At 40.4% G+C, this 15,008-nt stretch overlaps 1 protein-coding gene across 1 annotated transcript in view; it reads right to left on the bottom strand.

The window, feature by feature from the left end:
• LOC107103735 (ATP-binding cassette sub-family A member 2-like) overlaps positions 1–15,008 on the bottom strand; it is an 83,437-nt gene that overhangs the window by 34,439 nt on the left and 33,990 nt on the right. The window contains exons 8-15 of the mRNA XM_015403544.1: positions 14,618–14,979; positions 12,136–12,295; positions 11,758–11,886; positions 9,506–9,673; positions 7,132–7,228; positions 6,564–6,737; positions 2,009–2,111; positions 1,732–1,846 (exon numbers count right to left, since the gene is read on the bottom strand). Of these exons, the coding sequence (XP_015259030.1) occupies positions 1,732–1,846; positions 2,009–2,111; positions 6,564–6,737; positions 7,132–7,228; positions 9,506–9,673; positions 11,758–11,886; positions 12,136–12,295; positions 14,618–14,979 (1,308 nt within the window). The remainder of the gene's footprint in view (positions 1–1,731; positions 1,847–2,008; positions 2,112–6,563; positions 6,738–7,131; positions 7,229–9,505; positions 9,674–11,757; positions 11,887–12,135; positions 12,296–14,617; positions 14,980–15,008) is intronic.

Raw genomic sequence — 15,008 nt, 5'->3', positions numbered from 1 at the left:
TGAGGTCTAGAAACACAAGATCTATATCCAGCCATTCAGCAAAGATACTGCTGTATGGCAGTACATGTTAGTTTTGCATTTGACCAATTAGATGAGAACTTGAATGATTTATTACCTACTTTAAATTAAGATGAAAAAAAGTTAACAAGTTAAAAAAAAAAATTTAAAAAGGTAAATGAAAAAGTGAAAAAACTAGTGGAAAAGTTAAAAAGTAAATTAAAAAAAGTTAAAAAAAAAAATGTGAGTGATGTATCAGCATTAATACTCTAAATCAGGGGTCTTCAACGTTTTCCAGGCCAAGGACCCCCAAACTGATGGTGAGATGGAGCAGGGACCCCTAATTATATATATCGTATGAAATTGTGTTATATCAAACTGGTGCTATAGTAAATCTAATACAGATGGAGTAATCTAACGAAAATTATTAAAGTATTTCTAATTCTGATTCCTGGTCGATGGGACAGGTGTTGTGAATGAAACGGTGCCCAGCTTGAAAGAGCTCCTGTGTGTCGCTGAATGTGTGCATTGATGACTGAAAGACATCTTCTGCCTCCATTTATCTGTTTACTACAGTCTGTTGAATTCATGTTCATGTGTATTTATAGACATTTCAATTAGTGGAAAAAATTGCAGGGGGGACCCCCATGCCAGACATGGGCAATGTGGAGTCAACAAGTCATCTCCATGTCATGTATTTGTTCTACCCAGCCACTGAAGCAGGTGAGTCCAATCTTCACCGGGAATTAACCTGTGCAGATTGGACTCACCTGGTGAATTGGCTGGGTAGATTAAATACATGACATGGAGATGACTTGTTGACTCCACATTGCCCATGTCTGCCCCATGCAGTACCTCCGTGGACCCCCTAGGGGTAGCGGACCCCCTGCTGATGACCTCCACTCTAAGGTAATGTAACAACAAAAAACAGTTTTTTTTGACTGTGAGTTTTTCTCACGAATTTCTTATAGAGACACTTTTGTTATTTTCCTTAATATATTAGGGCAAGCGGCCGTTCCTTCTTTTTACATTGAGCTTAATTTTTGCATCTTTTGAATGTTACAAAAGTAACATTAGTAGTAGTTTTTGTTCTCCAATAACACTCTTGGCTTGAAATTTTGATTTTCAATCATATTTCATTGAGTCCCTTATAAAGGGTTAAGGACAGATACCAAAATAGTCTGTTCTGCCTTATTAGAAATAAGAACTAATTTCTTAAATTAAGTGTATTAACCCTTAATTTCAGTAGGTAAATGCGATAGTTTGCCAATGGAATGTGTATTTTCACTCTTAAAATAAGGTAATTAGATAAAATGCACTTGAAATATACAATGCAATTCTGTTTTCTTATTTTGAATGTAAATTGTCTTTTTCCATTGGCAAAATGTCTCTTTTACCTCCTTAATCCAAGCAAAAATTCACTTATTTAAGAAAAAAATTACTTATCTAGATTTCGATTTGTTCCAGTTTAAGTATTTATACTAAATTGAGACCTCTACGTGTTAAAGGTAGAGAAACCAAAGTTATTCTCCTGCAGAACCACCAGGTCCCGTGGTGACATTTTTGGGCGCCCTCTATGCTACAAGGGTCCAGAAGGCAATATGGCATGGAGAGAAATCTGAATCTGCACACGTTACGGTCATAATATATAATAAATCCAACCGATAATAAAACATGAGGTCAGCGAGGGTAAATCCTAACCAGTCTGATGTAAAGCTACAGGGAGTGTCTGACCTCTTTGAGTCGATGTTCTTTCTCTGCTACGATGTGTTGAATCATCATGGCGACGGAGTAAACCCAGGAGATCACCATGCAGAGAGGCATCATGTGTTCAATCACAAACAGGAAGCTAAAGGGAACAAGGAAAACACAAATCATGTAAAGACAAATCGGTTTAATCACATTTAATTTCATCAACATGTTTTCACTTGATTTTTACACCTGAATCTAAGGATTATTTATTTCTGCCTGCATTTGGCAGCTTAAATGTTCAGTATGTGATGATACTTACTCATCCCTGGTATAACATGGGTAAGGGAACATCTGGACATAGTTCCCAGGCTCTACCACATCATGGCCCACAAATGTGTTGATTATGGCTCGCTCTATCATGTCTAAAGGATAATAGAAAAGAAACAAACTAAATTTGGGAGAGAAAAAAGGAACAATTCAGCAGCAATAAAGCTAAGACGTAAGCAAGCTTTCATTTAAAAGCTTTTTTTTTATTTTTTTAAACAAACGTTGGTTGAATTGTTTATACCAAACGTATTCCAAAAAAGGTTAAAAAACAGTCAACTGGACTTTTCAATTCAAAATTGAACTTGAACTCAACGCTAATTCTGACATTTTGAATTGAAAAAGCTTCCTGGGTGTTTTTTTAAACGTTTTTGGAATAACTGACCTGGATGACTGAGAATATTCACCAGCATGTAGCAAACATAGTATTTGCATAAATCAAACTTCAATCTAACAGACTGAAACACATTGATTGAATCATGGCATGTGTTGCTAAAAAAGAAGCAGCAAAGATGGCCGTGCCTCTTTGACAGGTGGCTTCACATTCAACTCAAGAATATTGTGGTATAGTGTTAGAAATATTTTATTTATACTCTTACTTTCTTTGTGTTTCATGGGTTGTGTTCTAATGAACTATTATGATGTATAATGTGTGATTCATCTTTTATTAACTCTTGCTTACGATCGTTCCAGATAAAGGTCAAGGGTTGTGAAAGAGGCCTGAACAGCCTCTATCACATGTTTCTTCTAAACATGTGTTCTTGGAACAATTCAATTGTAAAACAACCACATGCTTTGTTTTAACATATGTGCTGAGATTTAAAGTAAGATCCTTTTGTTTCCCTTCCCCTTAGTTAAACCTCAGCTTGTGTAATTAGGGACATCCCCTTTTCTTCAATAGCGAGGAGAAAGCTGAAGGCTGTAGAGTGGGTTGGAGATTTGTAAACTCCGCAGTCTCTTCCTACTTTCCTTGCGAGTGAACTAAATTAATTGTCTCTGTGCCTTATTTCTTTCCCTGTATGTATGTATGATGTTTTAGGTGCTTAGACCTGACATATAGCGAGAATGTGTCCAAAAACAGCCTGGACCATCATTCTTCCACCACCATGCCTCACAGCTGGACTGAATTGGTTCTCTGATATGTGAATCAGAGCTAAGCGTTTCTCTCCAGTCTCATCAGCGCAAATGGAAACGTTCCTCTATCCTGGTGCTTCATTCAGAGGCAGACCAAGATCCAAACTTCTCTAAACAAACCAGTTATTCTTCACCCAATGTCCTGGGGAGTGTTGACCTAGTGAGTAGTGCAGTGCCCTTGTGTTCTGAGAAGGTTGCAAGTACCCAGTCTGATCCCCTCACTCTGTCAGGTCGACAATTTCCTCTGTGAGGTTAATCTGTGAGATACAGAGGATACTCTGGGTTCTATTTATCAGAGTGGAATTTAAAAATCTTTAAAAATCTGAGCATTTTATTCATATAAATGCTGGTTTTAGGAAAAACAAAACCAACAAAAAAAAATTACAGCTGCACCAGACAGATGTGCAGAACTGGGTCATAATTTATGGCCCGGCCTCTGACAGAGAAAGATGGAGGAGCTGTAGGTGCAGCAGCAACACAATCAATCTTTTTATAAAGTAAAAGATCAATACTGGGTCATTTATGACCATGTTAAGATAAACCAATATATTTTTTTTTTTATCTCAACTCATTAATGAGTAACCTGAGCTTTGATACAATCAAAGTTTTCAATGGAGGTTCTGACAGGGTTTTAAGCTCAGTAATAAAGCTTCATTTGTCCAACGCTTCAATAAAAGGGCAAAAAAAAAAAGGTTTGTCCATCTCACAGGTGACAGCATGTAGTTTACAACATGTCGGTGGCAGGTTATTTCCCAGAATGCAAAGTTTTGCTGAGTGGGTGTGCTGTCAGAGGTTACTGTTGATTGCGGCTGTAAATCAGCAGCCTGTCGTTTGTTCTCAGCCGTAGAAAAACTAGGAGGTTTTTCACATAAGGAGAAAGAGTCAGAGTCCATGTTTGGGTTTTTAACATTAGTGGTGTTTCCATCAGCTTTTTCTAAAGCACATTTTTAATGATCACATCAGAAAAGCTTCATGGAAGTTCAAAAATACTTTATTGATCCCAAAGAGAAATTAAATATGGCAGAAACTTATAGGGTTGTTATTTATTAAACCGGTCGTTGTAGGTGTTGATAGCTTTAGGCAGGAAGGATCTTCTGTAGACGTCTGCAGAGGTGTCAAGAAACAAAGTACGAATACTTTGTTACTTTACTTAAGTAGACATTTCTGCAATCTATACTTTATTGAAGTAATTATTTTCAAACAACTTTTTACTTCTACTCCTTTTTGCAATTATCTCTTCTATCTGCTCCTTACATTTTAAAAGCAAACTCATTAGTTTTTTTGTCTTTAAGCTCATTTTGTTTATGACCTGTTGGTATTTATAAAAGATGAAAATAATTAGTTTTATCCAGAAAATGTCTTTGTCTGGAAGTGGTTGTTCCCCACATTCCAAAAGAAATATTTTTAGATGAAGCAAAGTTAGATTTGACACTGTTACCATTAGTTATAAAAACTAAGCCAATTAAGTCTAAGGAACTTATCAGCCAGAATTGTAGAAAAATGTTCTTTAATGTTCTTTAATAGGGTAGTGCAGTAAAGCTTTTTCTTAACATTTTTTACTGCATTACTTTTACTTTTATTCATGAAGTAGTTTTAAAAATTGCATATTTACATTTCTACTGGAGTAAAAAGCCAAGTTTAAAGTAAGATTGATACTTCTACTAATAAACATTAATACTTTTGACGCCTCTAGCGGTCTGTCTTGCACCGGCTCTGCGGAAGCCTCTGACTGAAGAAACTCAGTTGTTTTTTTAACAATCTTGTGTAGAGGATGCTAATGAAGAGGTTGACCATAATCTTTGTGAAATTCTTTGTGAAATCATTTCCAAATCTCCCCCGGATACGCAAAGAAATTCTTACACTCGCTTGAGGTGGATTTTGCCTTTTAGGAAAAAGGACTGATGTGCAAAAAGGCAGATTGAAACACTTGAATCAGCTCCGACGTAGTGAACATTTGGATATGACTGATCAGCTGTTTCCGCTGTCTGTGTCTTCCTGGATTTCCCTATTATACGTGTAAATGTGGCTGGAGGCAACATCCCCATTACTACGTTAATGTAAGAACCAGATAGCAAAACATTCATTGAAACCTTTAATAGATCGTGTTCAGTGCTCGATTGCAGCCTCTACTTCCTGTTTATTACAGCCATGTACAGCGACATTATGTTGATGATGACGTGTGACGACATTAATAAAAAAATAATAATTTAACTTTATTGATCTCACATAAGAGAAATTTACCGCTGCATTTAACCCATCATCTTGGGGAGCAGTGTGGGGTTAACGGGTCTTGCTCAGAGATCCAGGGTGGCAGTCTGTGGGAGTGGGGCTCAGACTCAGAACCTCAGCGTTCCAATCTCTATGCCCTAACCACTAGGCTGCTACTCCCTGGTTTATTCAATGATGATAATAAAATTTATGTGTGCTTATGAATCATTTGTGCAAGGGGGATGCTGCACTGTGTCTTGTGATGCAGTCAGGAGACCATCCTGACTTGTCATTCTGATGGAGCGTCTTGTCTTTATGAACTGATCAATTGTTCTGTCAGAACAAATACTGTTTTGTAATCATGTGTTATGTTCTGTTAATAAAAGACGGCTGCAGGTGGGGATTCGGAGAAGGAAAGCTTGAAGTTGGGTTGGGCTTTTCCTTCCGCTCCTGCAGAAGCTGCTTGAATCTCTTTCCTGTGCAGACTCAATTTCGATTTATTTGCAAATCTACATTTACTGAATCCAACACTCCCCATTACGCTTAGTGCTTAAAATTAGCTTTTCAGTTGGATGGAAACACGGCTTTTGATGTTTTCATTAACAGTGTGTGCGAGGTCAGGTTGGAGTGTTAGTGATTTGGCTTTTCAGCACCAATACTTTAAGGCAGGGGTCTTAACTTTGTCCAGGCCAAGGACCCCCAAAGTGATGGCAAGATGGAGCAGGGACCCCCTAATTATATATATTGTATGAAATAGTGTTCTATCAAACTGATCCTTTAGTCACTCTATTACAGATGGATTAATGTAATGGAAGTAATTTCTCCCTGGGATTCTGATTCCTGGTTAATCGGACAGGTGTTGTGAATGAAATGGTGCCCAGCTTGAAAGAGCTTCTGTGTGTCGCTGAATGTGTGCATTGATGGCAGAAAGACATCTTCTGCCTCCATTTATCTGTTTACTACAGTGTGTTGAATTCATGTTAATGTGGATTTAAAGACATTTCAATTAGTGGAAAAAAAAATTGCAGGGGGGAATAGAAAAAAAGTCTAATCAACCAAAACTTTTGCGGCCCCCATGCACTACCTCGTAGTCGCGGACAACTTGTTAAAGAAGTTCGGCATGGACTCAGTGTTAGATGTGAAGCATATAGAAGTTCTTTATAGAAGGCACCTTCACATCTAAAGGGAAAGTCGAATGCAGAAGTTACCTTGAATCCAGACAAAGCCGTAAAGGAAGTAGAATTTCCCCCCCGTGTTGGGTCCGGGTCGCCAGTACGCCCGTCTTATTTCATTCGTCTTCTCTGTGAAGCTGGAGTTCTGCCTTATTTTGTACTGAACATGAGGTGGCAAAGAACCGTCCCTGTTAGTCTGGAAAATCACACCTGAGGACGGGAAAATGTGAAGAACATTGAATTTATCAACCTGAGTTTGATATAATAGTGCATCGTTTTTGTAACACTGACAAAATGGAAATGAGAACTGTTATAAGTTTAGGTGTTGTTACAGTTTTTAGACAAAGAATGCTTATTAAAAAAAAAATACATGACGTTACCGACAGTCTTACATCTATAGTTTTAAACCTAACCCTTGTAAACTCCAATCTGTCGCCTACATTTGACCTCTCCATGCTGTTACTTCATGTTCGCATCTGCACAGATTCTCAGGGATCCAATACAAACTCACAGCTATTCTGATTTGAACATTAGTTAAAACCAGAGGATCGCTCTTCTTCCACTTCATATAATACGCTTGTAATGCACTGAAGGGGCGACTCACTGGCAAACACCGACACATTATCCTGGTAGGCTTGGCTCAGGGTGTAGTTGACGATGCTGTCCTCATCAGGGAAGCCTTTGAAGACGTCAACGCTGACCTGCAAACAGAATGACAAAAGGATTTTTATGGCGACTGATCCTGGCTTACTGATACCAGTCCAGTGCCGTACCTAGAGCTCATTCACACAACCTTTGGAAAACTTGCCGAGATCAGTCCGAGCACAGTAACCGAGAGAACTGTTGAATGCAAATGACATGCAAACCTGAACTGGACAGTTCCAGACACAACCAACCGCGCTAAACTAGTACTAGTACTCAGTAGAGCTCAGCACAGTTCAGTTCTGGCTCGGTTCTCAGATAAAAAAAAGAGCGCATGAGCAGACCGCCTCATCTCCTTACAGTCAACCAGTTAGGAACTGTCCTATGGCCCATTTACGTTCCCCTCTGAAAACACATCCGTGCCGAGCTTCGATCATTTAACTAGATCTACATCCTACATCACTACATCCTAGTGACGATATACAGTACTAATACTCTCTAGAGGGAAACAAGCAAATCAACATGGCGGCGCCCGTAACATTCAGGGGAGTTTGGTTATATTTGTGTTATTTTGTTGTTCACAGAGAGTCAGGTGAAGAAGGCAGGCTTTGGTGAATTGACATGACAATTGGCTTTTGGGAAGTGGATACGACAAACGATTAGGGCTGGGAATTTTCGGCAAAGTCCTGAATCGATTCGATTTTGATTAATACAGTTCTAAATCGATTAATTTCGATTCGATCTGTTTTTAACAATAATGAAAGTGGTTCAACTTAGTTTCAAAAAACAGACAGTTTAAACTTGAGATGTGAACAAAACTGTCTCATAAGTGCAAACAGGAAGCAGACTTGACACAGCAGACATGCAGCTCATGCAAATGCAGCCCCCATTTGTAAATGTCTTCAGTCAACCTATTGGCTATATTTGCAGCCGTCTGGCTTGAAGTCATCTTGAGTGCATCTTTCCTGCTCATTTGAATGTGAACGTCACGTAGGTCACTATAAAACTAATCAATCTCATTCCCTAGACATCGATTTTGCAAAAGTGTAAAGGAATCGATTCAAAATACATTAAACTGATTTTTTTACCCAGCCCTACAAATGATAGCCTAATCAAAGCTTACAGATGCAGGAAACATCGACAGGAATTGTGGTTCATCACACTGCTAAGCAGAATCATCACTGGAAATTGTGTGGCACTTTGGGGAAGCTATTTTTAAATAAATGTCTAAAGTTTCCTGATTAGGGAGGCTGATTGTGAGGAGATGACGCGGTCTGCTCATGCGCTCTTTGTTATCTGAGCACCGAGCCAGAACTGAACCACGCTGAGCCCTACTGACCAGTTTAGTGCGGTTTGGTTGTGTCTGGCACGGTTCTGTACAGTTGTGCGTGCCATTTACCCTCAACAGTTACCTTGGTTACCGTGCTCCAACTGTAAATGGGGCTTATGGCCGTTTTTTAATTTACAAGAACGCGAGTACAGACTCCTGTCCTTGCCAAGTATGTTCTTGAGTAAAACAGAGGAATGTATGGACTCGTGGAGAATGTGAGCATGCAGCATAAATATGGGTCAAATGGAACAAGCGTACTCGTGACGTCACCACACGCTCGGCTAGCCTGGAGCTGCATTTCACCCCCTTTTATTAATTGTCTGTAGTTAATAATTGATTCTAATTCTTTTCATTTAGTGGGGGAATAATAATTAATAAAGTCAGATAAACACAAATCAAATGAACGTTTTGCCAAATAAAACAAAAAACTCTCCATCAGAGCCAGCTGTCCTTCACACACGGCTAGGCCAAGAGAGACCTTTTAACTAAATACTCTGAGCTCAGTGAGTGCACCATTGAAAGCTGCTGCTGCCGCAGTGCATGCTGGGACAGCTGTCAATCTCAAGAAAGGATAAGTCTGCTCTGCTGCATGCTGGGTAAAGAGGGCGGGGTGAGAACGACATCCGGAGACCTTTGCCGTTCTCGGTCTTGACGTCTTGTGAATTGGAACACTACTAGGCTGAGCTTGATGACGTTTCACGAGCGCACAAGCACATGAGAACGCACAAGTACACATATTGAGAAATGTCCAAAGTCTTCTGCCTCATTCAGTCTCCATGGCAACCAGCTGTTGTAATGGCCGACAGGCTCTATGACAACTTCCTGTATTAACAGGCTATCTGACGTAGAGAAGTCATCCTGGTGGAGAATAAGTATTGTGTCTGAAGATCTTCTGGGTCAGATGGAGTTACTGTTTTTAGTGAATCTAACTAAGCCAAGTCTGATTCAGACAGTTTTATAACTAAATTAACTCTGTTCATTTAATTTAGATCCAGGCTGGGCTGACCTTTGACATGAAGCGTGTCCAGCCACAGGCAGCGTTGTCGATGGTATCCAGCTGCTCCAGCAGGGCAGACGTGTTTGGCAGAGAGTAGTTTCCCATCATCAGAGTCTGAATCAGCTCGCTGTCTGTGCCGTTCAACAGGTCCGGCTGCTGCTGGAGCTCCGATGACAGCTGGACAGAGACGGAAGGGACAAAATGAGCGGAGCGGAGTGGAGCAATGGATTCACATCCCTCAAGCACTTTTAGGTAAAATGCAAGGAAGCAAAAATGGTTTTAAAAGTGGAAAGTTTTATGTTCAGAGCCCCTAAGCCCATATGTTGTAAACCCTCCATCTGTTCTGCAGGTACATCTTCACCAGCATCACCCTTCTAAAACTCACCTTTTATCTTCTTCTCAAACGTGTTCAAGCTCAGTCAAACTGAATGAAGAGCCTCTTTGATCCAGTCTTTATCTAAACTGTTCCTCTGTACCTTTTCAGGTTCCTGTTGATCTCTGTTTATCTCAGTCGGAGCTACGCTTGTGTAAAATGGTGTTGGGTTTGACCATCCCCATTGACTTTGAATGAGCGCTAAACACCACAACCTCGTCAGACATGGATTGGAAACAAAATCGGATTCGGTGTGTTCTGGCCATTAACTGTTGCAGCCTTTCAGAGAACAACTATTGCTGTGTTAATTTATATTACTGATATAAATGTTGGATTACATATGAACTAAACCTGATGTTGAATAGTCTGTCCTTTGTACACTCCTGATCAAAATCTTAAGACCAGTCACAAAATTGCAATTTGCTTGGACTTTGCAAGGGTGCACCAAACATGGGACATTGAAAGGTGGAAGAAAGTTGTCTTCTATGACGAGAAAAAATTAAACCTTGATGGTCCTGATGGCTTCCACGTTACTGGCATAGCAAGGAGATCCCACCTGAGATGTTTTCTACACGGCACAGTGGTGGGGGCGCCATCATGATTTGGGGTGCGTTTTCCTTCAATGAAACAATGGAGCTTCAGGTTGTGCAGGGGCATCAAACAGCAGCTGGCAATGTGGAGATGTTGCAGAGAGCATCCCTCATGACTGAGGGCCGCTCGTCTGTGTGGTAATGATTGGGTTTTTCAACAGGACAATGCTGCAGTTCACAATGCCCACCTGACAAAGCAGTTCTTCCAAGAGAATAACATCACTCTTTTGGACCATACTGCATGTTCCCCGGATCTAAACCCAACTGAGAACATTTGGGGATGGATGGCAAGGGAAGTTTACAAAAATGGACATCAGTTCCAGACAGTGGATGCCCTTCGTGAAGCCATCTTCAACACTTGGAGCAACGTTCCCACTAGCCTCCTGAAAAAACACTGGCATCAAGCATGCCTAAACAATTGTTTGAAGTAATCAACAAGAATGGTGGAGCTACTCATTACTGAGTCCTTTTTTTGACACTTTGATTTCTGTTTTGGAGGGTTTTCGGGTTTTTTTTTAACTACGGTCTTAAACTTTTGATTAGCTGAAAAAATCATGTTTGAGTGTAAATGCAGTTTTCAATTAATTCCCCACTCAAAAGTTTTTGTCTCTTACGCTGATTTCTTCTTTTAACATTGTGAAGCTCTACTTAGAACCTTCTTCAGATCCAATAGTGCAAAATGCAAATTCTTGCAATTTTTTGACTGGTCTTAAGATTTTGATCAGGAGTGTATTTATTGAATGTGTGAAATATTTTATCTTTGTGATCGTCCATTAATGCAGAGTGATAATAGACAGAGAGAGGAAAACAGTTCCATCCCTCACTGATAGAGGGCGGTGCTGAGTCCAGACAGCAAACAGGTGAAGGGCGGGCATGAGGATAGGAAAGGTTTCTTTTTAAATTTGATATGATAAAACGGAAGATTAATCAAAACTCTGTTGGGACCCAAAAGTTTGGAGCTCCAACAGAATCTGAATATATATTTGTTTCTTGCTATGTTGACTGCTACTGAGTTGGTTACTACATACTAAAAAGCTTTAAAAACCACAAAATGTTTAAGTAAAAAGGTAAAAAAGGGGAGGTTTCATATAGTTGTTTATCCGGCAGCCATGAACCTCACCACACGCCAATGGATGAAATAGCTGGACTCAGATGATTGGCACAATTACATTTTTTAGTTAAACTAAATGTTAACAAACAGTGTGCGAGTTCCTGTTCCACAGCACGGTGAAAGCATTCATACATCTTAACATTTTAGCAAAACAGTAACAGAGAACTCTCATTGAAGAGCGGTATACCTGCTCGAGCCACAACAGATGGCTCTGCAGTCGGCCCTCTTCCAGAAAGGTCCTCAGCTGGGCTGAGATGTTCAGCCAAACACGGGTGTAATGTGTCACATTCCCAATAAACGCAAACGTCTCATTTGCCTGTAATTAAAAAGAGAACAAAAGGCATCAATATTTTAGGATTTTTCTTCTCTAACATCACCTTCCTGAAGCTTTCTGAAACCACAGTCTGCTCAGACAGAGACGTCAAGAAGTGATCTAACGCAGAATACCCTGCAAAGAGTTTTAAACACCAAGATGCAGAGGATGGACCCATTCCTGTCGTCTGATGGGTGGAACATGTCAAAGGAAAGCTGCCATGTTATCATGTCTTCCAGGCAGGCTACCTACTTTCTGAATGACTTTGTCCACCTGAGAGCCAATGGGGGAGTAGAGGATCTTGGGATTTGCAGTCATCAGATGAACAAGTAGGCCCAGATTCCTTTGTTCCTTGCTGGTGAATCCCAGTGAGCTCATGTTCCCCTGCTTCAGCGCTTCAGGCTCAATGATCCTGAAACAAAAAGGAGCAACATTTACAGTATGAATTTTGAAAGTAACAGGTTTCTTCCACATACGTAGATGTCTGCTGCTTCTTTTTTGAGCCCGTCATTGAGCTCCATTTTAGCAGTGGAAAACCAGGGAGAAAAAAGAGTCACCTGCCAGAGACTCCCTAGTTAATTTGTACAAAGTAAGCCAGACACAAGAAGACAATATGGAAGGAAATCCACTGAGAATCCAAGGAGTTCCACTTCTTTAAAAATCATTCAAATGAGTTTGATTGGAAAAAAGAAACCATAAATATTGCAGCATTGGGATGTGGTCAGATGTTTCTTCTGGATGAACACAGTTCACACGTTGGAATGTTGGACCTGAATGTCAACCGAAGAGATCATGATGACTCCTAACAATGATGGCCACAGGGGCACCTCCTACCATTATGATTCCTGTAACTTTGGAGACTATGGGGACTCTTCTAATCATCGGGGGGGATTTACCATTAGGCAATACTAGGCAGTTGCCTAGGGCCCCAAGTTCCTGGAGGCTCCACACTGTAAAACTCTGTTTACATGTTTAGTTAACACAACTACTCCCTTTTTTTGCACATGAATTATGTTTTTGATAAAAATCCTTTCACTAAAATGCCATCAGAACACTTATAATATTAAATGTGTCTCAGCCCAAAACCACCCACCCACCCCCTATGTCCACCATATTGGATCATTCCATTTGCTGCACATGTTCAGAAAGGTCCAAACAGACAGCAGCAAACCATTTGAAAACAAACGATGCGAAGAGCAGTGTTGCCAACTTAGCGCTTTAGTCGCTATATTTAGCCACTTTTCAGACCCCTTTAGCATTTTAATTTCAATAAAGCGCCTAGCACCAAATCTAGCGACTTTTTTCTGCTACAGGAGACTTTGGCGACAACATCTAAAAGCAGCAAACTCTGCTCTCCAGAGCGAGTAGATTGGTAACCCTGCCTCCTGCTCTCCTCTATGTTGTCTGCTGTCATGATTCATGCAGCTATTATTTCATCCAAATGAAAAATGGAGAACAGATAAGCAGATCATGGCTTGTCTACAGTGAAAAGAAGGACTGGGTTATTTACTTTGGCCTTTTTGGAAACACAGGAAGGAGCAATCAGCTAAGTGAGCTTAGTGCTTGGAAAAAATCTTTCATTCCTTTAGAGACAGCATGAAAAGTCAGCTGAGTACAAAAACACAGAGAGGAAAACAAGAAGAAAAGGGACAAGAAGAGAGGGACACAACCTAGAACAGATAATGGATGTCTATTCTATTAACATTTCTGTATCTGTAGAATGGGTCTGTTTTATGTGTTGTCTTCTCAGTTCATATTGTAGGGCCCCATGTCTGTCTTTGTCTAGGGCCCCACATTTCCTAAATCTGCCCCTGCTTATCATGGAATACCTTGGGGAACCGCTCTAACAATGCTAACATTGGAGACAATGGAAACTCTGTTAACCATGGCGGCATTGGAAACTGGAGACTCCTCTGACCATAGAGACTTCTCAAACCATGGAGACAGGAAGACAGACGCACCATTCAGAGAGATTTTCTTACAGATTTTGAAGAGAAAACTTCAATCCTTGTTCTTCCTTTTCGGTTAATTAGAGGAGAGAAGAAAGAAATCCTGAACAGAAACCTTCTCCTAAATGATTCTAAAAAGATGTTTTTGCTAACTTATTTAATTACCTGGGTTTATATGCTTTTGTATTTTTGTTGATTAAGTTTTATCAAAAAAGATTACCTGTATAAATAGGATTAAAATAAAAATTTAATCATTTGTAGTCTGACTGAATGATGGGATTTACCTTAGACCTTGTTACTGTTTAAGAAGATCAAGTTTTTTTCTTATATTATTTAAATCAGTCCGTTATTTGTGATTGTGTGTTTAATCTAGATCTAGAGGGTGAATATATCTCAGCCTCCAGTCGATTTATGCCTCCAAATGATGACTTCTTCTAATCTCTGACCATAAATAAAGGAGTTCTAAGTCGTTTTAATAGATAATCATTTTCCCACGTGAAGTCGAGGATCAGATCTGAAAACAGACTGCTCAGCTGTTTGTTAAATATAAAACTGTTGAATTTATGAGCCTCTTTTACTATAACTCAACATAATGCTAATAGAGGCGACATTATTAATGTCTCGGGTCAACATAAATGTCCCGGTGATTAATTTTCTAAATGACTTTCTTTTCTCAGACGGATTTTAACTTCCTATTTTTGGCTTTAATCCTGAACCTTTCAGTGCTCCCTATTTCCTGCTCCTCCTGCAGTCGATGTTCTGCTCCATCTTCATGCTCCACCTACCTGTTGTTCCCACACAGGATGGGCTGTAGCCCCGCCCACAGCTGGACGAAAGCCGAAAACTGAGAGTGAGGGTTTTCTTCCTCCGCCTTGGCCTTTCCGCCTCCCTCCCCTGTCTCCTCTCCATCCTCCCTGGGAGCGTCGGTGGTGTTGGAGCTCCATGCAGTCGTGTTGAGGGGCCATGTCCCGTTGGCTGGGGACAGTGGGTTTTGACCGGCGCAGGCTCCTTTGGGTAGCAGGCGGGCCAGCCCAGAGAGCAGGTCCACATCCTTTAGGAGCCTCTCTACATCAGCCAAATCCCTCAACAGAGCGCCCAGGTGGGACTGGGAGAGGGGGGGCAGGTAGCCGGGCTGCTCCAGATGAAGCTGAAAACAGACCAGGTTCAATGATTATT

The sequence above is a fragment of the Cyprinodon variegatus genome, unplaced genomic scaffold (assembly GCF_000732505.1).
Source record: "Cyprinodon variegatus isolate N-32 unplaced genomic scaffold, C_variegatus-1.0 Scaffold1516, whole genome shotgun sequence".
Taxonomy (NCBI): Eukaryota; Metazoa; Chordata; class Actinopteri; order Cyprinodontiformes; family Cyprinodontidae; genus Cyprinodon; species Cyprinodon variegatus.
Note: the sequence above shows the minus strand (reverse complement) of the source record. Positions and strands in the feature narration are given on the sequence as shown.